The following is a 26,358-nucleotide window of genomic DNA, read 5'->3' as shown; positions in this document are numbered from 1 at the left end:
TAGGGGGGGAATGATGGGTCAACGGGGAAATGAGGAAATTTCGGGTGGAATATGGAAGGAATTAATTATAATTGTCGTGGGAGGGATAATGAATGACAGGATATTACGGTTTTATTTACTATGAGATGAGAACATTGTGAGTTTAGCTGTGGCACATGCCTTCAGAGAAATAACGAATTTTAATGGAACAAAATTCTTCGCTGAGAAAACAAGTTTTGATTTTCAGAAATTCATCACCAATTATTGGTGTCAGTGGGCACTGACCGCAACTAGTTTCATTAGTGATTCTTATCACTGAAATTTGGTGATCGATTTTTAAAAATTAGAGATGGGTTCTTGAAAATCAGTGACATGTGCCTGAAAATTTAATTTTTTTTGTCCGTGTTCATTTAGAATTTTTCTATTCATTTGAAAAATATCGGGAATTGTGACCAATGTTTCTGTAATCAAATTAGTCGCAATATTCTCGTGAATTTGTTGAATTGTTCATTCTAATCAGTCGCAAATGTTAAACATTCGTAATTTCTTAATTTGAAAACACCATCAGTTAATAATGTTTCTCCCGAAATGTCTAATACATCCAATTTGGACGGTGTGTTTTCGCCTCGAATGACATGAAATACCAGAGTAGCTCGAGTAACTCTGCATCCAGAAGGGAGAGTCCATTTCACGAACGAGTTTTCGAATGCTCAGAGCGAGAGACACGTTCGTAGAAACGAACTCACTCTATTGATAAAATGAGAAATAAAAAAACAGGGAGAAGGTAGAAGCAACGGGAGTCAACTGCATTTCACTTTGCAGGATGTTTGAGGAGACAGAAATGGGGAGCAGTCATGGAAACATGACGAACGACAACAACGAAACCTTGAGATTGCATCCCAATGCATCTATCAGTGAAGACTACATTTTCGACCGAATTGACATCAGGGTCATATTCATCACGCTGTACTCCGTCGTATTCTTCTTCTGCTTCTTCGGTGAGTCAAGTTGAGCAATTCATTGTTGCGTTATTTCATGTTTTTTTTATATTTCCATTCGGGGAGAAACAAAAATCATTACGATAAGTGGGGGAGAGATTCGCGAGTCATCGTTCTTCCGGCGATAGTAATCTTATGACTGAATGAATGAGGAGGAATAATTTGCGGGGGGAATAAGAGATTGTGAGAATTTCTTGGATGAATAAACATTTGTCTCTATTAACAAGCAATTTTATGGATTTATTCAGCAATTTTGGTTCATTATTTTTGGTGAATAAAGAGAACAAGTGGGAAATTCCTCTCGTCACAGCATTGTTAATATATTTTGGATAATAAATCGGCAATTTACTTGCAAATGGAATTTCTGTGACGATGTATTTTACATTTACTTCAATGATTCATTGAATTCAACATTCTCCCAACGTTGGCAGCCAATATTATCCCCACGTTAAAATATTTTATCTGTCTCCCAATATTGGTTTCAAAATAAATTTCAACAATAGATTGTGCATTCAATCTAACGATCGAACTCGATCAAAATGGCATTGGGAAGAATATTTTAAATCACAATTGGATAGATTTACACAATTATTTTTGCGTAATAATTGTGCATATTCAAACTCTTGGGCCAAAATTATTAATCCTGAAACGAAAAATTTGAAATTTCGATGGAGAGATTAAATATAACGTGATAAATTTATCTTCGATCAATTCAATTCAATTTATTTATTTCCTTTGATGTTACAAAAGTTTCTTCTTTGCTTTACATCAGATTCAGCTTCCGCCTCACATTCTCCTCCATACTACATAAATTCTTTACTGATAATAATAACAATAATAATACTAATATATTCATGTGTTTGTCTTCGATCAATATATTCAAAATTCACAAGGTCAATTTCGTAACACTAGTCACGGGTGACATTTCCGAATTGATTGCTTGTGTCCTTATCAAATTTGTCATCTATATTTCCCCGTAAAAACACTGTCATCAATCTTCCTCGAAAATAGTGAAAAGCCCACATGCGGCCATGTGTGAGCATATTTGTCATGACACTGAAGTTGATGCGGGTTTATCCAGTCGAAGAATGTTCACAGAGAGAACAACTCGTCGCCACAACTATGTTATGCCAGTGGTGTTTGTTGATGCCTCGGAAAACTCATTTCAAACGTTGCAATTATCTCGGCCAATTACTCCCATTCATGTGATTCTATTTTTGCGAGGGACAAACAATTCATAGCGAAAATGAATTCATTTTACAATGGATAAACGCTTCGGAATTATCTGTATGCGTAAAAGTCTCTGGTCAAAATCTGATAACGTCCTGTCGTGGAATTATGGCGCCACTCTCTGTGATGAAATCGTCGTTGAATCCACTGAAATCGCTGGGACGAAGTGATTTCAGCTCTCTGAATGTGATTCGAAGTTTTCGAACATTTTATAATGATTTTATTACTTAAACTTTGCAGGTCTGAATTTGAATCATTTTTAAAATCTGAGAAAAATTAGAAAGTTTACTTTTGGAAGAAGTAATAAATTAGCAATAATTTATAAACAATCAATTTTTCACGGGTCAAATCGTTGAGAATTTTAGCAGAAATCGATATCATGCCAAAAAAAATAATGAAAGTGGATAGTTTGAACAATTTAAATTACTTATTTACAAACAACGCCATCAATATTATATTTCTTCAATATTGAAAGTATTTGTGACTCAGATTAATAAATGTTTAAATATACTCCTCAAAATGTAAACATAATATAATATTGATAGTTCAAATTTCCGATTAAGTGAATATTTTTAATTTCGTAAAAGGGATTATCGATTAACCAACTAATCGGCAGTCTCCTACCTAAATTATTGATCGATAAAATAGTTCCAAATTTTAATATTTAAATTAATGATTACTTAAACAATTAAAAATTTAATGGTAATTATGATTTATGAATGTAGCCACATCCCTGGTTACTGGATTCCATTGGAAATTACTGAGAACTAAAACTTGTTCTCTGATTCTCAGACAAATTCCACTGGAATCCAGTACTTGGCGATAACTAGAAACCAAAAACATTGTTTCTCTGAAATAAAATTCACTAAAATTCCGGCTATCGAGGGATATTCTCCGCATCACAGGTAAGGGCTTGTGTTTCAAATGCAGCATTGATTTTTCCTCCTTCAGCGAATTACGCCCTTGATATGCAGTACGATAAACATCCCACTAGAAAGTTCTCAGAACAACAACTACCTCTCGCAAAGTCGAGGAAAATAGTGTAAAAAGAGATGGGGACCCCATTCCGCCGAATGTTCACAGTGCGTATTAACCTTTTCACTCCCCCATTGTCTTTCCTTCCATTTTCGGTCACGTTTTCATGCACCAGTTATGTCTAAATGACATTGAATTTTTTCTGTACAATCGAGGCGAATTGAAACATTAAACGACAGCCTCCTTTTCCCCTTTTTGCTGCATGCTCAGCGCAACTCGTTCACGCGGCATTGAACAAAGAAAATAAAAGCAAATATTCACGTGGCAATTCCGTGAGAAGAATGTGAAGCTTCTAGCGAGTAATATTCAGATCCAGCGTAATGTCTTTGAGGGGCCACTAACGCATGATTGAGTGACACCGTCACTTCGAGATGAAGTCGATTTCAAATTGTAAATAAAAAATTAGCGCTAATGTTGATGCTTTTTTATTGTGCCCTTTTCCTGTCAGATTTCATGTTCCTTCGTTCAATTAATTGTTTATAATCATTCTCATTGGGACGGATGGGAATCACATGTCCCAATTTATCAGCTGTTAAATTTTCATATTTCATTAAATAATTTGCTCATATTCTAATTCCTACGCTCACTGAATAAGATTTTAATCGTAATTACAATTCAATTCCTTCTAGAACACACTTTCGAGTGGGAATTTCTGGAATTCAATCTTTGTCGATACTCTGGTAAAAGTGCGTGCCCACACTGTTATCAATTTTTAGTTAGTTCACGCGGTAATTCAATTAATCTGTTGTTCATCTCATCAATATAATTCCGTGCTCAGAATATTGTCGTCTCGTGCTTTCAGCACCAAATTAAAAATTAAAACTTCATTTGGAATATTGAGTCACAGCTTCTTTTTATTCATACCAGAAATTTTGTATTTGGATATTAATATTATCTGTTCAAAGTGAAAAAATCGATCATCATTTTCACTGCATTGCATTCAGACTCTCCTATCCTTGACGTCAAAAATGTGAGGTAATCTCATAATTCTAGCTATTAATTCTAATCAACTTTGTTCGAAGAAATCCTTAGTAAACGCAATATTAAGAAAGTAGAATTATTCTACTTTCCTCTTACCTCAATGATTTGGACAATTATGATTCGTTTAGTCATATTTCATAGAATGGTATTCAATTCTCTTTTGTTTGTTAGGCGGGCTTCATGAAAATTCGACGCAAGGCCATTGTACTCATGAAAACCGCCTTACTTTCCCCATTCGTTCGAGATATTGCTTTTTATTTTCAGGAAGGATTTGCTCCAAATAGTACTATTTAGATGCAATTGGTCCTATTTCAAAGCATTGTAACAATCACTAGGGAATAGTGCCGAATTCATTTAATTTCACTCGGCCGGTCTCGAGTTACTGACGATGAAAAACGGCCCATTTGGCCCGACCTCCTCTAATAATTCTCTAAAAATATCAATTTCGTCGTGTTTTGGAAATAAATGTAAAATCATTCATGTAATTTTTGTAACTGATAGTTCTTCCGGCATCATCAAAGAACAGTTGGGCAAAATGGACCGCTTTTTATCGTCGATAACTCGAGATTGTCTGAGTGAAAACCAAACACGTCCGTGTTTTCTCATCACTTATGCCACTGCAGTATCACAATTTAAAGAGCTCTTTTTTATAATCTCGAATGATAAATTTTCAACGCGCGTTCCATTCCTCCATCTCTCATTCCTCTCACGGGAGCACACGTACGCGCTCAGAGGTTTTTGAGTATCAGCGGTTTTTGCGGTATAGTTATACGTGTAAATGAAAAAGGAAAGGAGGGATTGCATGAAAATTGAATAAAAAAGCCCGCAAAGATGGAAAAGCGGAAAGCAACAATGGAAGGTTGATGTGTTGACGTTTGACCTGTTACGTTTTTCGTTTAGCACTGAATTTTCATCGCTCCCGTGGAGGAGAGGTAAAAAAGTTTGAGAAATGTCTCGGCAATTGAGCTGTCACGGTCTATGATTATCCAATTGTACCTCGCAGTCCTTCTCCTCGGGGCTTTCTTCACCACCAAATCATTTTTTTCCTTTGTCGTGTGAATTCAATGGTTGCTGTAGGTGCTAGCGACACAACGTTTATTGCGTGGGGCATACAAATCCAAATCCGGGGTGATATTACGGAAATCTAAACGGAACAGGGTCGAATAGGTAAGGTTGGACTCAAGGAACAGATGGACATTTGCGTACGAGACCGACCTATGGCAGGATATATCGAGGTTGACTAATGGTTGAGACAGATTCCCGATCGTTTGAGGCCTAACTCTAGCTTTTTATGTGCCATAATAACCAACATTACTTTTTTATTGCATTTAATTTGCCTGCAATTGGTTGAAGTACGTAATATTTGTTCCAAGAAAGAATCATCGCAATAAAAATGATTTTTTCTATCAGTTTACATCAGAAGAACGGTGAAACATGACTCTTCGAATAGGTGACATCGAGTCCTTCAACTACGGAAATTATTGATGCTTGTGCGGGGCGAGTGGAGAAACAATTTCCTACTTTGAGACTTTTTTCTTTCCTCTCGAAAAGTTTTCAAGGCTGGGGAATGTACTTGCCGGGTTTCGTTATTCAACAGAAGGGCCTCTATATCTGACCGGCTCTTTGTATGAAACTCACGCGGAAAAATATGTGACTTGAGAATGAACGTTTTGGTCCTAAAGTGAGTGTAATCACTTGCCGAACAGCGGGGGAGAATACAGAGTGCGGTGTAATGTGATTCACTTTTATTGTTATGTAGTACTTGCACGCTTATCACGTTAGACGAGATGAGTAAAGACACAAATTCTGGTCGCAATGGAGATGAGGAGAAGAGAAAAATTTGTTAAATTTTACAGGTGGATCGAAAAATTTGAAATGAAGTGGTTTATTCTATTTAATTGTTTCCGGACTTCGGAAAAATCGATAGATTTAAGAAACTCCGCTTCTTAATACGAATTATTTGTTGGAGGATGAAAACTAAAGTACTTTGGTAATGTATTTATGAAATTTTAATTCCAAATAAACTGTGAAATCACAGTAATATATCCTGTGATGTAAAAAATTCTGATTATTTTTTGGTTTTCTCTTTAAAAAATCACCTTAAATTCATCAAAATTTGGATGATTATTTTTATAGAAATTGGGCAAAAATTTTGAGTTGAAAAAAATGCCTGTTGGAAGCTATTGCTTCTAGGATTTTAAAAATTTTTCCCCTGAATTCATTGAAATTAATAAAATATCAAAAATCATAGAAATTCGATTTTTTGTATTGTTTTTATAAAATAATTTCATCATTTGAAAAAATAATTACCTACAGCGAAATACCCGATGATAAAGAGAATCCGATTCCCTAATCACCCAAAAAAATTTTAAAAAATCTGCAATGAACAGAATTTTTTCTTCAAGCAAGCAATTTTTTTGCTCTGTGTACCACAGGACCTATTGCCCACTCCAGGGATGCTCATGCCCACTTTTTGCTTCAAACACCGATCCTATACCCATACCTCTACATATACGTAACACCAGTTGACTCAGCGATAAATCACGAAAACCCAAAATCCTCGTGTTTATGGCTCTTGTGCCATAAATTCAAACATCGTATGAGACACCAATTTTTCACTCTCGCTGTGAAAAATATGAAGTACGTGATCCAATCTCTCCGAGTATTCTGAAGAAACAACAGTGTGTCCAATCTCTATTGAGGTATTTCATATGAAAAATCCCAATGATGAAAAAAAATGAAAATATTCAAGAGAGAAATATCTGAGTAAATTGCTTTTAATACTCAAGAAATGTTCGAATGCACCTTGAAATAAATACTTGAAAATTGAAAATTTTTCGTGTTCAGGGATTGAATCACGGCTCGACAAGAGTGAAACTCCTCTTCAGTCTCACACCCCCGGAGAAATACAGACGAAACACCCTAAAAGACCCCCGAGACACGGAAATGCCAGACGCACATTGTCGAGTACTCCGGCTGTAGTATAATAAGTAGTTCAACCGGATGTGCATACTCTGCTCATCCTTTGTAACGCTGTCAAGATACGTATGGACGCCAGCACATACCTCACCCATTCTGCGATCACAGAACTAAATCCTTAATACTGTATATGGCTCAGATACATATGGTTAATGCAAGCACGCGAGCGAATAATTAGTGGCCAATTGGAAACTTGTACCGCAACGTGACTGACTTTGCAGTTTGTCTTATCACGTTTCACAAACGCGCACGCTAAAATGCTGAATATATCAGTCAGCGTTAACATTTGGTGAATTACATTAAAAAAATACCAGGAAGTATTATTGTTAGTTATTTTCACTAACTAAAAATTGATAACAGTGTGGGCACGCACTAGTACCAGAGTATCAACAAACATTGAATTCCAGAAATTCACACTCTGAAGTGTGTTCTAGAAGGAATTGAATTGTAATTATGATTAAAGTCGTATTCAGCGAGCGTAGGAATTAGAACATGAGCAAATCATTTACTGTAATATGAAAATGTTACAGCTGATAAATTTGGACATGTGATTCCCATCCGTCGTATTGCATTTGCAATGAGAATGATTATAAACAATCAATTGCAAAAAGGAATAGCAAATCTCACGGAATAAATGGCGACATGAGTGGGCATCAACACTTGGCGCTAGCGGAAGAAAGATCGAATTCGCAATTGAATGACAGCTAGTAGAATTCTTGCGGTTTGATCAGACATTCAGTGTTCTCAATCCACATATCCAAAAAATTTGAGCCTTGGTATTTTTCGAAGTGGTTCGAGAGAAAATTTATGGCACAATTCTAATTGTGATTTCATTCTGTTCGTCAGCATAACGAATATTTTTATTTTCATTTTCCGGCATGCAACCTTGAAATAATTCGTAACTGACGCCGCCATAAACATTCCTGATTGCTTCATCCGGCTTTTTAGGCATTCCCTTCAGAAAAAGTCATTAATCTCCCCTTTGGAGAGGGAGAGACAAATAGTTGGAAGCTTTTACTGATGTCTTGAGATCCCGACATCCCGAAATCCCGAGTCGCCTAATATTGCGCAGTTCCTCCCCTGGCCGATCATCAGCGAGACTATCCATCGACTTTCCAAGTGAACTCATACAAAACTTATTCAAACGCGATAATGAAAACTCGCGCTGAGGCTGCACTGCTTGAAACTTGAGTATATTGAACGTGAAATAAAGGGAGGCAAGAAGTAGGTGTTGACTGACTAACTTTTCCATCAAACTTGTTCAAATTAGATTTTATTATGAAGTCTCACGGACAATTTGGGAAATTTGATGGTTAGTAGATGTATTAATAGTTGGGAATTTTTATGGGATGAAATGCAGCCGCAGTTGTGTCCAGATGAAGGGGTGAATAACGAGTGTTTGGGTTCAATAACGGTTGGACCTCGGGATGTTTATGAGAGTTGAGAGTTCGTGGAATGCGCGATGTGCGTGTGACCAAAGGTGTAACTGACGAACGAGCGTGAAAAGAAAATCAAGAACGAAGTATGAGATTTGGCTGGATGAATGGGTCTGTTCGACTAGTGAGTCCGCAGAGTACAGATGCAGCTGCCGATGTTGTCAAGTATAATTTCAGTAGCGAAGCGGTAAACCGGGTCAAGTCGATTTTGACTATTAGCTAGTTTTTGCCGAATTTCTCGGAATCTAAAAAAGATTTAAAAAAATGGTCATGACCTTTTTTGTAGAGTCAATTGAGTGCTATAAAAAATGTCGTGAGAAAAATTTTGCTATCTCTCTTAGATTCCGAGATATTCATAAAAAACTGCCCAAAAGTCAAACTCGACTTAACCCGGTTTACGGCTTCGCTACTGATTTGGATTTGTTGAATAAGGATTCCAACTGTAACCAGAGTAATGCAAACCATTGCCCTCAGCACTCTCTGCGAGTGAATAAATCTTCCAGGGAGGTGATGAATGAGCCACTGAAAATTATTGCAAACCGTGCATTTTCACTCCCTTCCGCAATTGTAATACTTTCGCTCAATGTCAAATTACTGGAAAAGGCTTGTTAGCATTCCTGACGTACTATTCAGCTCCACATTGTGAATCTCCCACGTGCATATGTCCAGCCCTAGTGAATTAATGCCTCACTCCCCTTGTTTCGAGAATTCAATGGAAATACCAGCGCTGTTTATATCTCTTTCTGCAAAGTACTGGCCTGGAGCCGAAATTAACATGAAATAATCAGACTTTACGGGTGAGAACAGTCAGGCACTCGGGTATTTCGGAATACGTTAAATTCTGCATGAAGTACAAAAACATGGAATTGAATAATTGGGTTGAGAGTATTTTGTAAAGCCGCAAGTTGAGTAAATTCGTACGTTTAGTTCAGTCACATACATCCTGTTTGCCAGCGTGTGTTGCGGCTTCTGCCGTATGTACATTTATTGCGGTTTGCGTAAGCTCTCGCCATCGTCTCGAGTTTTGGCACAGTTTTCTGGGTGTGACGCATCAGGCACTCGAATCTCGCTTCAAGTTATGTAAATAGCTTCTGGGAATGTTCAATGAGACGCTGAATTTCCACGCTCAACTTCGAAGGCACTGTCAATGGGGACGAAAGAAATTGGCATTTTAATTTGATTCAATTATGTGCGGCAACTTTATGAACTGACGCTGATGAGCTGCATGGCCCAGCAGCATGCATTCAGATGCGCTATTTCAAGTCGATGAATGTCAGCCGATTATTATTGTGAAAAGGAGGATCGCTTGCCTAATGAAATGTTCAGTAAAAATTACGAAACTCTCACTTCACTCACCGATTACGGAATCGACTCAGAAAATTTAAGTGACGGTATCGTAATTTTTCACAAGAGATTCAGATAAAAATTACGGAACGCTCTGGAAAAATTCCGTGACAGTTCCGTAAATTTTCCTACGAGCACATTTCGCTCCGGAATTACGGAAAAGATACGTAATTTTTATTGAATATTTCTCTCCGTGCTCTCATAAACATCTTGAGATCCAACCGTTATAGAACCCAAAACTTTCTCAACTGATCGCCACTATTTCGTTTATAGGTAAAAGTTTATTTTACTGGTGACATACATACGATTTGACGCGATTTGTCGAAAAAAATGATGAAAAACACCGCGCGGATATGCACTATTCCTACAATTCTTGTAAGTTGGACTTTCACAACTCGTTTCATTCTAGTTGTACAACTACATTTGGCCCGTGAACGCGTGCAATTTCACGCGGCTGGATCCTTGCTACCTTGAAGGAAAGAAGGAAAAAAAAAACTTGACTCCTCCTTCGTACTTTCTAAATGAAAGAGAGGGATTTCTCGATTAATTTTAATAATCTCTACCACAAAGAGAGTATTCCATTATGATTCGTCTATCTACTTCGAAGGGGAAAAAAGTGGTTCGAGTGTACAAAGTGCAGCCCTTGCCGAATGCTTGGTGAACCGTTCTGATGGCGAAAGAAAACTTTGGAGTACATAACTCCATCTTCAATTTTCGTTCACATTAGATTGAATTCGCTGTTGAAATACGAGTTTGTATTCCAGTACAGATCGAACTTTCTTTCAATATATTTTCACTTTGGCAGTAGAGAATGTATTATTGAGGAGAAGTAGAGGCGATTGTCAACACCTTCTTTATTGACATGACTTGAATCACTTCTGCATGAGCGAAGTGATTTTTCCGACTGAATGAATTGAAATGAGGAACTAAAATTCAAAGGAAATGAAAAATACTGAGCTTATCCACTTTTCACTCTCATTCTTGAATTACACCTTTGTTCACACGCACAGCGCGCATTCTGCGAACTCTCAATTCTCATGAACATCCCGAGGTTCAACCATCATCGAACCCTAACACTCGTTAGCATTTTGACGTTTAAATCTAATTTACATACCACAAAATGATCAACTTCATAAACTGACGCTGATGAGCTGGATGTCCCATCAGCAGAGGTCAAGATGCGCCATGCCAAGTCGACAAATTTCATGCGATTATAGTTGTGAAGACGAGGACCGTTTGCCTACTAGAGAGTTATGTCTCCGGCGCATCAATGCCTCAAGTTCGTGACGCCTAAACGCTGACAGAGTTCACATGCTTGGCGCACAGCTTATTGTTCTCAATTATGTAGACCAAGTGGATAGCGTGGTGGATGAAAAATCCATGTAGAATCTGTCCAGCTCCAGGGAGTATTGAGGTTAATGGTTAAGCCTCATCGTGCTGACACTTAAAATCTTTATTCAGCAAGTCTAAATTCCACTGAGCAACAACATCTTCAGCTGCATCTGTACTCTGCGGACGCACTAGTCCAACGGACTCATTCACTCACCCAAATCCCATACTTCGTTCTTAATTTTCTTTTCACTCTCGTTCTTCAATGACAGCTCTACTCATACTCTAGGGCCACTGGTGCCCACACATCGTACAACATCCTGAGATCCAATCGTCATTGAACTCAAACACATTAATCACGCCTTAATCAATGAAAATAATTTCTCAAAAAAGGAGTGATGAACGCTTGCTGAGACAGTCATTTCGCCATTCACTGTTGACATTTCAACAGCAGCCAAACTACAAAACCCACAAAAAGGTGAAACGGAAATCTCGTTACTCCTCAACAAAAATACTAGCGGCTTGCACTCATTAAGGTTGATTGGAGAGGACTGTTAAGCTATCTTCCTCCAGGAGATTCGAGTTGCACTCGGAACGAGGAGCCACCAGGGCTATTCGTGTTAATGAATGTCAGTAATTCACACCGGCAAACTCCCATCCGAATAATAATTAACACCAAGAGATAAAAGAAAGGTTTTTCGCGAATGATATTGAGTGTCAGCGGGTTGCGCCCAGAAATGCTGTGGTTCTGTAAACTTTCCTACTCCACATTCAAAGTGGTTTAGTTCAGTCACAAATGCAATAATGTGAACTTGACCGTATCTAGAGAGTAGTGAGACTACTGAGTATTACTACGGCCACGCGAGTTGCGGGACTCGGTGTAATATCACGCAAATTGTCGGAAATTGTTGGGGGGGGCAGGAGAGCTTGCGGTTGTTGGTGAAACATAAATGTTTGCAGAACACAGTGGACAGAAGCACGATCATTTGAAACATGGCCAAGATGCTTCTGATTGTCATTCAGCTAACGATATGATCAAAATATATCTCATATTATGATGTTATCAACACGGAAATAATGTGCCTTGGACTGTAATTCAAGACTCCGGTAAAAAAGGGTCAGTAATTAAGGGTCACGAGAGTTATAATGAGGGTCAGAATAGAGGTCATGAGGGTCAGAGAAAGGGTTGCAAGGGTCAGAATAAGGTTCATGGGGTCAAAAAGGGTCAGAATAAGGGTCATGGGGGTCATATGGGGCTCTCTCTAGTATATAAAAATCCAAATCGAATTCTGGTGATGAAAATTTGGTCCTCGAAATTAACATTCCAAAATTAAGGGTCAGAATAGGGGGCGCAAGGGTCAGAATAAGGGTCAAAGGGATCAATATAAGGGTCACAAAGGGTATAATGAGGGTTAGAATAAAGTCACGAGGGTCAGATCAAGGGTCGTAAGGGTCACGAGGCCCACAAGAGTCAGAATAAGGGGCCAAATAAACGTTATTGGTGTCGTACGGGGGTTGACGAGTGGAGCGAGGGCGGAACACGGGCGTAGCCCTCTAGTATAATATAATCTCTCGATATAACAATTTTCTAAATTAAGACAACGTACACCTTTTCAGGGTTTACAAGACTCAAAGTAAGGGTCACGAGGGTCAAATGACGGACCACAGGAGTCAAAATAAGGGCCACAAGGGCCAAAACAAGAGTTACGAGGGTGAAATTAAGGGTCACGGGTCCAAATATGGGTCGTGAGGGTTAAAATAAGGGCCACAAGGGCCATCTGCGGTCATATAGAAGTTATATGGTGGTCAAATGAGGATCATCCTCTATACAATCGAGAGAGCGAGCAGGAGGCGAAGGCTACTAGTATTCAATAATATTCCATAATCTATTTTGTAATATTTTAGATGAAAATCTCAAAAATATGGGAATTTCCACTAGATTTATAGCACGATTACTACATTTTAAATGTTTTTATTTTCTCTTCACTCAAAATTTGGAACATATTGCAACAATTTATGAATATTAATTCTTTACTCTCACGTTCATCTCCATTGAGAACAAGGCAATAAGGAATTCACTTCTCATAAACCTGAGATCCGCAGCAAACGAAGGGATGAAGGAAATTTCCTCTTCAAAACTATGGATTCATAAGCTGTTTCTTCGGGATTATTACTCTTCTCCCTTGCGGAGTAATTGGTTCCTAGAGACTACAACGGCATAATCCGTCGGTCGCGGGCATTCAAAAGATATAATTACTAGACGAGTAAATTAAGTGGACCACAATGAGAGGAATGGTAAATAATTTCGTGTTAATGAAATTCACGGGTGTTAATTAGTTGTCAGAACAATGGTTGCTAGTTGTAATGGGCCTGGCAAATGTTCAAGAGTGAGTTGGGAGTTGAGGATGTGAAGGTATAAAATGGCTTTTAGTGCATCCAATTTTCGTAAGTCTTCATTTGCAACTTTAAATTTCTGAGAAGGTGCTTTTTCGTGAAAAAACAATGATGTAGAATTTTTTATCGTGGGGACAAGAAGAGTGATAAGAACCGGGCTTTTATATGTCTGATGGTGATAAGGGCCGCAAGGGTCATAAGGGTCATATCTTGTATGATAGAATCTGGTATACACCCATCCCTGAGGGTCAGAATGTCGTCAGCGTCATAAGGGTCCGACCTTTTGACTCGTTATTCATAAGGGTCAGGGAGATCAGAGTCACAAGGGTTAGAATTTCGTAAGGGTTGTAAGAGTCACACCTTTGGTGACTCATCATTCACGAGAGTAAGAAAGGTCGGACTTCTAAGGGTCAAAATATTATATATTCCACGTATTTGCAAGGGTCGTAAGGGTCAGATCTTGGATGACCCTTTACCTATAAGGGTCATAAGGGCCAGGCTTACAAGGATCAGGCTCATAAGGGTCGCAATTTTATACTTTCCACGCATTAATAAGGGTCAGACTGTTGTAAGGGTTGTAAGGGTCAAACCTTTTGTGACTAAGGGGCAAAATTTTATACATCCCGCATATTCGTAAGGTCACAATGTGGTGAAGGTCATAAGAGTCAGATCTTGTATGACCCGTTTCTCATAAGGGTCATAAGGGTCACCCTTATGTCAGGCTCATAAGGGCCTCAAGGGTCGGAAATAATCAGGTGCACCAGTACGGAAATAGGACGAAAAAATTTCAAAAAATTTCATTAAAAAAAACATTCATGAAATTTTTCATTTAAAACATTCTAACGTGTCCCATCTCTGAGTGTTAGAATCAACCGAAAGCCTCGTACTACCACCACCGGATTATGTTTCAGACTCCAAGCATCCGAATTTACAGTCCTCTTCGTCGCTGTATACTGACGTGAAAATTCTCCCTATTCACTTTAATTAAATTTAATTACATTTTTTCACACATTTTCTGCACACAATATTGCCGCTGTTTATATCTGTTTTGGAATATATATCAGACCAAATTAACGAAATGGGTTTTTTTTACTCACGAAACCGTCGAAAAAACAAATTCCCTCAGCATTACATCAACTTCTTAATTTAAAATACTTTTAATTGCAATGTAATTAAATTTCATCCATGAATATCCTTGAAATTTTCATGAAAACTGGTAATTGTACTTGACTGAAGGGTGTTTTACTGAAGTTCCTGCCGGCAAGATCTAAAGTCGCACTCCTCGTGTCCCTTATCGAAGTTTCATCTACTTTAGACAGCACGATCGAGCTTCTTCTTTCTCCCATCTATTACCGGCTAATTTCAATTAAGCTCAGTAATTATCATCATCTCAACTTTTTCATTGTACTGTCACCAAACAGCTCTGATGAATGTAATTATTAGGGAGGTGATTTTTTGAGTAATTGAATCCTCAGACGAACATTGATCAAAGCACTATTATTTTCAATATTGCAGCTGTCCGTTGTAGGTAAGTTTATCTCTAACAGCGTGTTGCAATTGTTGGAAATTTTCGTCACATTATACTTCCATTGAGATTTTAGACAATTTTGTGTATGAAAATTCAAAATTTTACAGAAAAAATCAATCGAAACTGTGAATTCCAGTTCAATTATTCCACGAAAATTATAAGAAATCGGGGAGTTTCAGCAAATATCTTCTTGAAGTGTGAATTAATTAAAAATTCAGACTTCACAAGGGTCATATGGGTCACATCAAGATTCAAAACAACTTGAATATAAAATAAACTCATCCGAACCCTTGTAGAAACATCACACGGAGAGAAATTTTCTAGAAAAATTCTAGTACGAGTACTGGAAAAAATCACAATCCACCGGCTGTGAAAAATTCTATAGTGCTGTTAAGGTAAAATTTCTTGGTATTTCTGGTAACATTTTCACAGAAATGCGGGGAAAAATTCACCTTTTCCCCAATAAAATTTCTAGTCCCGGCAATGGAATTTTTTCCTGGCCGTCACTTTGCGCCTCTTTTCCCGTGCTAGCACTAGAATTTTTCTAAAAAATTTCTCTCCGTGCATGTATTAATTCAACTATTCGTTCATATCTCTGTTTACATAAAAAATTGGCGATGAACAATTTGATGAATGCACGGAGTTGACGAAAACTCCAACGACGAACAGCATTTTCCGTTTCGTTTACCTTCTCTCGATGACAACGTCAACAATGCGCGCATACTCGTTCGAAAAATTGCAAAACTTTTTTCACAACGGAAAATAAATAGCCTCTCCGAGGCACCGAGATAGAGGCTTCATACGAATACTTTGAAACAGTTACAGTTGTTACATGGTCGCTGTAATTGAATCTCTTGCGCTCAGAGTGATGGCGCTGAGGTGTACTTTTCAGTGCACAGCAACATCGACACAGCATCCATGAAGAATGGAGGAATCCCTGTATTCTGCATGATTGCATCTCTCGAAATGCGATCTCCATTTCGGTGGAACGTCCTCCCTTGTTGCGCCTCTAATGAATTAAATAAGACAAACTCATCTTGTAAAGGACGCAATGTCTTCGAGACGAAGGAGATCCGAGGGAAGTGTTTTTCTTGGCCAAGTTTTAATTAACATTCACGGTGGGACTTTGCTGAAAAAATAATTGGAGAACAAAGTGACGTTATAAATCACTCCACTCTCGGGTCTTTCCGAGAAAAGTTTCAAACCAACAAACGGGAGAAAGACAGGGGGAAAAAGAGCATGTGGGTTTTTTTTTTTCATTTTAATCTTCGTTAATTTGGTAATTGGTGGAGGTCGGTGGGGTAAAAAGTTGATGAGAAATTAGCGGTGATGCTGGGTAACCGCATCAAGGAGGGATAGAGCGCGTGGAGAGCCTCGTGGAGATAATAACAGAGATAGAAAGTAATAAACGTGTACAGTCAACAGCCTCCTCATGTCTTGGCTCGGTGAGTCAGGGGGGGATGAGGATTTTCTTCTCAGGCATATTCCCTGGGGATGTATATGACGCAGTTTTTTTTATTGTTCGCTAATGATTCGACGGAATTTAATATTTTTTTGCTTCCGAATGGGAGCTTTCTGGTCGGTTCCTTTAATAAAAAATCCAGTGTTTCGTTTTTTGAAACCAATCTATTGGGCGTATTGTGTCATTAGATTTTTTTGATTGACGAAGAGAAAGAATTGTTCTTGTATCGAAAAAAAAAAGATTGAATTTCATCAACATTTCAATCCGTCATTAAGCCAAAAATTCTCACGACGTTTCATTTTCCACCTGATTTCCTAAAAACTAGCATTTCCCCTACTTTTTTCTTCAATTCCTCCTCATCAAAATAGCGAGATTAGACCGACGAATTATTATTCACTTTATGTATCGCACAAAAGCCCGCCCTGTCCCGTAAAAATGTAAAATTATTACTAAAGTAACTAGAGAACTGTGACGACACGATCTCACTGAATTTTTCATGCATGATTATCCACTCGAGACACATCATCTCTTTATGACGAGAAAAAACTGTCGCGATTTAATTCAATGGCGCACCCTCCAAAATAACTCGAGAACCTCCCCTAGATCCTCGTAATGCTATTCATTACTCGTTCACTGAAGAAAGGGGGAGTAATGACGTTATCCCTCGTTGTCTTTGTCACGTGCATCATTAAATCATGACAGATCTATCGGAAAAAAAATCACGAAAAATGGGGGCAACGCCTTTGACGGGTAATTACCATGCCTATCGATTAATTTTCATTTCTCATTTCTTAATTACCGATGAGAGAACTCAATTCAGGGATTCAAAAGCCTCTTCGATTCACAGCTTTCAATTCATCGCTGCGTTTTTCGTTCGTCCCACTGGCTTCCAGCATTTGTTCCCACTTAAATTAATCTCTGAAATAAAAAGGTTTCAGCTGTAGTTAATATTGATGAATAGTCGTTAATGAATGGAGATAATTGCGAGAAGAACTACCGCTGGAAAAATTTATTGAGGCTGCCGAAGCCAATTAATAGTAATTATGTACAGGTAGGAAGATGCCGCACAGTGTTAAAAATTTTCCACTGAAATTTCGGGTGGGAGTCTTGGAAATTTCTAACAAGTTACAGTTCCGCTGAAATTTCAAGGAATTTTGTCATTGAAAATTCATAATTTCAGGGAAAAATCCGTGGAAACTGTAAATTTTAATTGAAGTATTTCGGGGAAATTAGTGAAAAGTCAGGAATATTCAGAGCAATCTCTTCGGAAATTCGAGATTCCTCTAAATTTTCAGGGAATTTTTTCAAAAATTTCTGGAATTTCAAGAATTTTTAAGAGGTAGTGCTTTAAAATTATCGGATATTTTCCGATAGCTTCGTCGCCTAGAAACGATTACGTCAAATTTTGCAAAAAATTCCCTCGAGCTTCGCACTCGGGATTTTAAAATTTGACACACTGGCAATTTTTCCACTCGCTCCTAGGCAGGGAAACTATCGGAAAATATCCGATTAATTTTGAAGCACGAGTGGTATTTGACGGATTATTTTTCCACTCGAATTTCGGCCAAGCAGAGTGCAGTGAGCAGCATCCGGATACATTTACACATCCATACATTTACAACCAACTTTTTTGTTTATCTGTCACACAAAATATTAAACGTGAAAGTTTTCCGAAATAAAACTGTTTGATAGCCTCAAATGCTGCGCTCTGATTGGCTGAAATCCGAGTGAGAAAAATAATCACCATAATTGTTCCCCAACTTTTCTCTCCGTATAGCGCAGCTCAGCGCGAATACAGAGTACACAGGAACATATTGACAAAGTCCACCACAATGCATGGAAGGTTAAGGGAAATAGTAGGTGGTTTCGCAATACCAACGAAATTGGAGACTCGAGATAAACTTTTGTCGAGAGAATGGCCGATCGTATTGCCGTCCAATTTGGCAAAATCCACTCGTCGTGAATTCAACGGTAACCGTCAATTATCCGCGAGGAGGTGGATCATTCTATACCTCTTTTATTATTTATTCTCAGTGCATTCGGTCCCATTTGTCGACGGTGAAAAGAAGAAGAATTGAGGGAAGAAAGTCCGGAGAATCGGAGAGCTAAAGGTTAAATAGGCAGAGGGTACTTGACCGTTTTGAGAATGTTGACGCTGAGGCGCTCTCTGCAATGGTTCGAAATCACGGGCAAGGACGAGTGGAAAATAATTCGTATCGATTATCAATGTCGTATCCAATGCAAAAGAGGCTTAACATTATTCATCTTGATGTTATCAGTCTTTATTCGAATGGAACACTCGAGTAATCAATAGTGCCTTTGCATCGAGAAGAGCAAAAGCTGTAAGCTCGGTACCTTTGCGGGACGCGACGCCCACATTTGTGTTGACGTAAATGTAGGCATTGTTAGAATTCCTTTATCGAGAACAAAAAACCCCTCTCTCGGGTCAGGGCTTTGGCACTGCATTACGTCACAATTGATTTTTCTCTCTTTCTAATTTTGGAACAGGGGTGAGGTTGGAGAGAATTTGAGAAATTATTTTATGCTTTTCCCTCTGTTAATTTCACAAATTATACACGGAGATAAATGTTCAATAAAAATTACGTATCTTTTCCGTAATTCCGGAGTGAAATGTGGTTGTGGAAAATTTTACGGAACTGTCACGGAATTTTTCCAGAGTGTTTCGTAATTTTTATCTGAATCTCCTGTGAAAAATTGCGATACCGTCAAATTTGTCAATTAAAAGATACTTGCAATCGTCAAATATGTCAATTAAATTGTGTGAGAAAAATTCGAAATACGTCGTGAATATTCAGCGTCATTGAATTAAAAAAACTCAGCATGATTTAACTGTTTTTTTTTTCATCAAAAAAATCGAACAAAAAAAATTAGAAAAATTGACCCGAAGAAATTTTTTTGACTTTGACAAAAATTGAATTCTTTTGAATTATCCAGCGAATTCGCTCGTTTTTTCAAAAAATTTTCATCCGTATAAATTTTGTAAAAACAAGATTTCTTCGTTTCGCGTGAATGTTCCATTTCCCCGCGAAAAGAGTTAGAGTTTAGCGTTTAGAAAATCACGGTAATTAACAAAATTTCATGTCTCAATTTCCAGGAAATTTACTCGTCATCCTGGTAGTAATGTACTCCCGCCGAATGCGAGGAATCACAAACTTCTTCCTCGCAAATTTAGCCCTCGCCGACTTGTGCGTCGGCGTCTTCTGCGTCTACCAGACACTGATAAATTACCTGATGAACAGCTGGAGGCTGGGTGATTTCCTCTGCAAGGCCTATATGTTCGTAACTGCCCTGTCCTACACCGCAAGCATAATGATCCTTGTCTTGGTCTGCGTCGAACGATATCTGGCCATCATTCACCCCATAAAGTGCAGATCAATGCTCACCAGGGGACGGTTGAGGGTCATTGTGGCTGTTGTTTGGATACTAGCTGCTGTGTACGCATCCCCCAGATTTATCTACGTCGAGACGTACCACCACGAGCTCAACTCCGGGGTTGTCGATATCATCTGCATGGCGAATATCAAGAAGCACAACAAAAATGTCCTCGACGCTGTCAATTTAATACTGCTCTATCTGATACCCCTTGTTCTCATGTCATGCCTCTACACGAGAATTGCTGTTGCACTTTGGAAGAGTAGTGCTGCATTCAGCGGCCCTGGATTGGTCGCCAGAACGAGGAATGGAAGGGTTCATCATGTTCATGCCTCGAGTAAAAATGTTCTCAGGGCGAGGAGAGGGGTTATCAGGTGAGCGTTGTTATAGAGACAATTTCACTGCAATTAAATTCAAAGTAATAATGATTTCGTTTGAACTTTTAAGGATATCCAAGTATGGCTCACAGCTTCGTATAGATCACACTTTAGATTCAATCATTGTCAATCACTAAATTCGTCAATTGAAGTGTCATTCAAATGATATTTTACACAGAATTATATATTTTTTTAATAATCCTAGGTTATAAATAAATATTTATAACCTTATTATTAATAATTTATGTAAGTTATTAATAATTACGTAATTATTGCAAATTTTTTTGCAATAATTATTTAATTAATTTACTATTATTAATATGTATAATATTGTATTGTATAATATTGTATTGTATTAATATGTATTATTATTATTATTAATATGTATAATAATAATATAATATTATATAAAAATTATATTTATTTATTTATATTATGAATAAATCTTTATAAATTAGGATTATGTAAAAAAATAATTCTGTGCAAAATATCACATATAAATAATTGAAATTGTTTAAACTTGCAGTATTGAAACGTCCGGAAACTTAGGGTCAAATGGGGCTCAAATGAAAGCTCCGATGTTCGACTACAAAAGTACAAAATAATTTCATTAGAGAAAAAACAGCCAGAGTACTTGGATATCCTCAAGGGGGAAAAATCACGGAATTTCAGATTTCCTTGAAAACTCAACAATATATTTACCGGAATTTTCCTGATTTCCACTAATCTTCAGGGAACAATTCACCTGAAATTCAGTTCTCTCCGATTTTCCATGAAATTCCAAATATTACATGACAAAATTCCTCGAAATTTCAGTGCTACAAAAATACGCTAGACATTTCCGAAAAGTGTACCGGAAATTTCAGACAAAAAAACGTCTACGAAAAGAAATTACAATTCAGTCAAAATTCAGAGTATTCACTCTAATTATCAGCACCCTCCCCTCGCGTCAATTGATTATCGATAACTTTTGTCTGTTCACCCACTAAAAATTCCCCCGGAGCCCTGCCAGACCAGTAAATAGTGAATGCAGGGCTTTTCTCTAATTGTCAGTGGCGAGGAGTCTCCCATTTGAGATGAGTGACTTATCGATCTCTGTAATGCCCAATGAAATAAATTTTCATCAATTGCAGAATGCTGATCGCAGTGGTGGTAATGTTTGCGGTCTGCAATCTGCCCCAACAAGCTCGTATGTTGTGGCTCCACTGGACCTCGACTTACAAACCAAACTCCCACTTCAGTACAATCTTCACGGTTTCAGTACAACTCATATCCTACATGAACTCGTGCCTGAATCCCCTGCTGTATGCATTTCTATCCCGAAATTTTCGCAAAGCAATGAGAGAGTTATTCGCCTGTCACAGCCGTGGCCCAGGACGTGGCCTCGGTAGGGGCTATGCCCCTGGGGATGTTGCTCGTCTTGAGAATGGCCACACAGCCAACATGCCTCACAGCTCTGTGATAAGACTCAGTTCAGCCCATGACAGCCCGTGCACAACACACACAATTACAAGACAAAGTACATTTGTCAAGAGCTCGTGAAATTCATTCATCGGCATCACAGCCGATTTGCCGCTGAGTGACCTAGGAGATAGAGCCACGAGAAGTGAGAATTTACGAACTGATACCACTAACACAACTCGACTCTGAGACACAACCAGTATTGAATGCATCGATCATGCTGTTATATGTATTACGTGTGTGCACGTGGAGCTACCTCTCACGTGTTCATTCCAGAGTTGGGCACGATTTTGTGAAAATCAAGTGGAAATACTATTTCATATAGTCCGGCACGAGGGAATACCATTTCAAATAGGCATTTCGAGGCGACTATTTCAGGCGATCAAATAGTATTTATTTAGTTGTCTTTCGGAAATTGAAATAAAGTAGACATTTGATATTTCATTTCAATGGGATGAAAGATGAAGTAGTATTTAATTATTTATTTGATGAGTTAAATCTACATGAGTTGGTGTTTTTTTTCATTCTACGAATTCATTTACCGTAAGTATGATGTCAATAAAAACGCAAATAAAAATCACATTCATGTTTGAATAAAGTTTTCATTAGACGCTATTCAAATGAACCATTTCTCCACTTTTCTATTTTAGTAGAAATTTTACTTCGTTCAAGAATAAAAAATTAAACATAATTTCATTCATGTCCAGAATGTCAGCAATGGATTCATAAACTAGAATAACGCAAGAGCCGATTATTTTTAAAGAAAGTGCAATTGATTCTAGTGAAAAATATTTCAAGTTTTATAAACGTCATATTGAGTATGCCCCAGGACATTGAGTGCAATTGTCCTGAAAATGCAACTTCCTTTGTAACATTGCGGAATAAATTCATTATTAATAAAAGGTTGAAAACTGTTGGTGAATTGTCTTTAAGCCTCCATATGATTAGACTTTAAACGAGTAGTTTATAAGCCCCGAGGGGTATGAAAATTTTTGTGTACGAGATATTTGGCAGCAAAGGAGAAATTGAATAAAGATTGAATGTCATCGATACCCTGGCCTTGAAATTATTTAATAAAATATCTTCTCGAAAAAATCAATAGATTAGTCTTTCGATAAAAATTATTCTATTGATTCTATTCTTCGGCATTAAATTTGGAAACTTCATTGACTGCATTTTTTTTCTTCTGTAATTGAAAAATTCAAGCGAAAAACTTGGAAAATTTGCATCATCTATTGTTGCAAAAATTTAGTGTGAACTTAATATTCAAAGAAATGTAAGAAATTTTTAAGTCGGGGGAATGTTGGGCCAATGTTGGCTGTTAACATTGGGGCAATGTTGGATTCCATGAATCATTGAATTCAATTTAAAATACATCGTTCCAAAAATTCAATGTGGAAGAAAATTGCTCATTTATTTAAAAAAATATACTGACGATGTTGCGACAAAAGCAATTTTTCACAATTTCTTCGGACCTGGGAATGAGGGTAAAACGGAAAAAGACGGTTTGTGGTAAGTAACCAAGTGAAAACAAATTTAATAACTTGAACTATTTTGAGCTGCATTCGTGTAACATTTTTCTTCAATCATAAGTACAGCCCCGACCTCCCGAAAACGACGGAAATTCAACTTTTCTGAAATACTGAAGGAAAACAGTTGGCTACCTTTGGTGATTAGTTCCCTTAGTTTGCGCCACCAACCCCTCCAATCAGCACTACGGTACACGGCATTGGCAGCTGTCTGGAGGTGTCGAACAAGGTAAAATTCAATAATCGAAGAGCGTGCCCGAGACATTGGAAGTTTTTCTCTTGGTATACGATATTTCATATCTAATTGTACACTTATATCGCATGCGAAATTGTTCTCTAATCTTCATTTTTCTCCATAAAAAGTACAGTTTCTCACTCATTTTTTAAAATCAATATTGAACTCGTTCTCTGATCAATTCATCCCATATTTCCCACTTTTACACTGATATGAGGGGATAAACGGCTAGTCTCCTGTCTGTCGTTCGTTGAGCCTTGGCATTAGGAAGCTGCCGCAGCTGGCAATTCACTCGAGTAAAAGACATGTCCCATTTCGCTCCGGAATTACGGAACAGATAAGTAATTTTTATCGAATATTGATATTGATATTGATTTCTGTGATTTCTAGTAGATTTTAATATTTTTTTATTTCAAGACATCACTCGAAAAATCATGATTTTGGAGCCAAACTGCTGGGCCACCTGTCGATAATCGCATACGGGATAGATGTGATAGTAAGACTCCAATGACATGTGCATAAGAAGGTCATGAGGGGCAGACGGGATCGTATGAGTGAGCTCGAATAAAAAATTTGTGTTTCACTTTCATCAATGAATTCCAATGATTTCCAGAAGTCATTAGAAAGCTCGGACAGACGGATAATTTTTGCATTCATTGATGTGTTTTTTTTTACCGAACGAATCATAAAATATCCTCCACAAACAGATATTTTTTCATCGAATTCTATTTATCCGTAAAGTTTGCATCGATTTTCCAGGTAATTCTATCCAACTGTTCTCTCCGTGTAATGAGATAAACGCCCATTAATTTTTTCTCTCAGTGTTATCCCTCACCGAGTATTTTATTTCCACGAGCGAATGAAAACAAAAATCTCGTTTGGAAGGAAATCAGAGCATGCGGTAAATGAGACAAATCCAGAATTAATGGCAACTGCGTCAAGTGCAGGAGTGTAAATCCCTTTGGCAATGATTATGCGCTCAGAAACGTGCCAAACTTTCTCGGCAGAGGAGATTCCCTGAGGTGACATAGAGAGAGGCTACTAATGCCATCGAACATGTTTAATTAACACAGGGGATTCGGTTTTACGACTCGGCATTTTGTCTCTGGAAATACCTCTAAACCTCCGAGGTTGTCTGTTTTCCCGGTGCTATGTGGTGAATAAATTTTCGTGGAAAAAGAGAAAAACAAAACATGTGGAAATTTCCAACTCAAATAGAGGTAGGACGTGTGCAGCGATATCCAACAGAGATATTGTAACAAAAATGGATATATATATATATATATATATATATATATATATATATATAAAAGGGGTACCTCTGTGATCGACACACAATCAATTTTTTTCCCGCAAAAGGGAAAAAGAATGAATTGATAATGCTATTAAAGTCGGACGATATTGCATACAAATTTAAAGGTCTGATGGTTTTCGAAATAGAGGATTGTACATCAGTGACGTCGTTTCTGAAATAACTGAATTCGGTGGTTTTATATTGGACGAGAATTGGAGGGTGAAATTTCGTTCGGAGAAAGGTGCAAAATCGAGTTTCAGTTGCAGGATCGTATCGAACATAGGTAAGGTGAATGTGAATAGTGTTTTATGCACAGAGAAAATTTTTCTAGAAAATGGCGGCATCCTTTGATGTCCTTTCATTCTTGCCCTTTCTTCCTGTCAGATTTGATATATTTTTTTTAAATTAATTGTTTATAATCATTTTCATTGCGAAAGACAGTACGATCCATGAGAAATTATATGTCTCAATTTATCAGCTGTTCAATTTTCATATTACGATAAATGATTAGTTCATTTCTAATTCCTATGCTTTCTGAATAAGATTTTAATCTCAATTACAATTCAATCCCTTCTAGAACACACTTCAGAGTGTGAATTTCTGAAATTCAATGTCTGTTGATACTCTGGGAAAATGGGTGCCCACACTGTTATCAATTTTTAGGTAGTTCACACGGTAATTCAATTAATCTGTTGTTCATCTCATCAATATAATTCCGTGGTTAGAATATTGAGTCACAGCTTCTTTTTATTCATATCAGAAATTTTGTATTTGGATATTAAAATTATCTGTTCAAAGTGAAAAAATCGATCATCATTTTCACCGTATTGCATTCAGATTCTCCTATCCTTAACGTCAAAAATGTGAGACAGTCTCATAATTCTAGCTATTAATTGTAATCAACTTTGTTCGAAGAAAACCTCAGTGTTTCTTACCTTCATGAGGTAAGCATCATAAACGAGTCGCAATCGGCACATTTGGAAAAATTATTAATGAATTAATAAATTAATTAAATTGATCATAAATAAATTAATTGTATAGCATCAGAAAAATGATGATGCCCCCAATCATTTTTCCCTCCGTGTAAATGTCTCTCGACTGAAAATGAAAATATTATTCGACGTTTCCATGCGGGGGTCGATTATTACGACACGCCTGTGATACTTGACGAATAAGAAAGAAGAGATAACTCCCGAAATAATAATTCACTCTCAACGTGTCATATCCTGTAATGAATAGGAAATTGTAAGAAAAATCGGCTATTATTGGGATAATCAGTATAATGCAGTTTCGTAAACAATACGCAGAGGCTATCGCCAATAAACCGGTCCGCGATGGACCCGAGAAGCACTGGACGTAATGGGGAAGTAGGAG

General features: G+C 37.6%; 1 protein-coding gene across 1 annotated transcript in view; it reads left to right on the top strand.

Annotated features, from left to right (window-relative positions):
• The window catches only part of LOC107041071 (trissin receptor), a 32,048-nt gene extending 9,072 nt beyond the window's left edge, over window positions 1-22,976 (top strand). The window contains exons 2-4 of the mRNA XM_015261443.2: window positions 802-977; window positions 19,811-20,462; window positions 21,599-22,976. Of these exons, the coding sequence (XP_015116929.1) occupies window positions 802-977; window positions 19,811-20,462; window positions 21,599-22,007 (1,237 nt within the window). The 3' untranslated portion in view covers window positions 22,008-22,976. The remainder of the gene's footprint in view (window positions 1-801; window positions 978-19,810; window positions 20,463-21,598) is intronic.
• The last annotated feature ends 3,382 nt before the right edge of the window (window positions 22,977-26,358 follow it).

The sequence above is a fragment of the Diachasma alloeum genome, unplaced genomic scaffold (genome assembly GCF_001412515.2).
Source record: "Diachasma alloeum isolate Michigan unplaced genomic scaffold, Dall2.0 Dall_scaffold_00354, whole genome shotgun sequence".
NCBI lineage: Eukaryota > Metazoa > Arthropoda > Insecta > Hymenoptera > Braconidae > Diachasma > Diachasma alloeum.
This window is presented reverse-complemented; position numbering and strand designations above follow the sequence as displayed.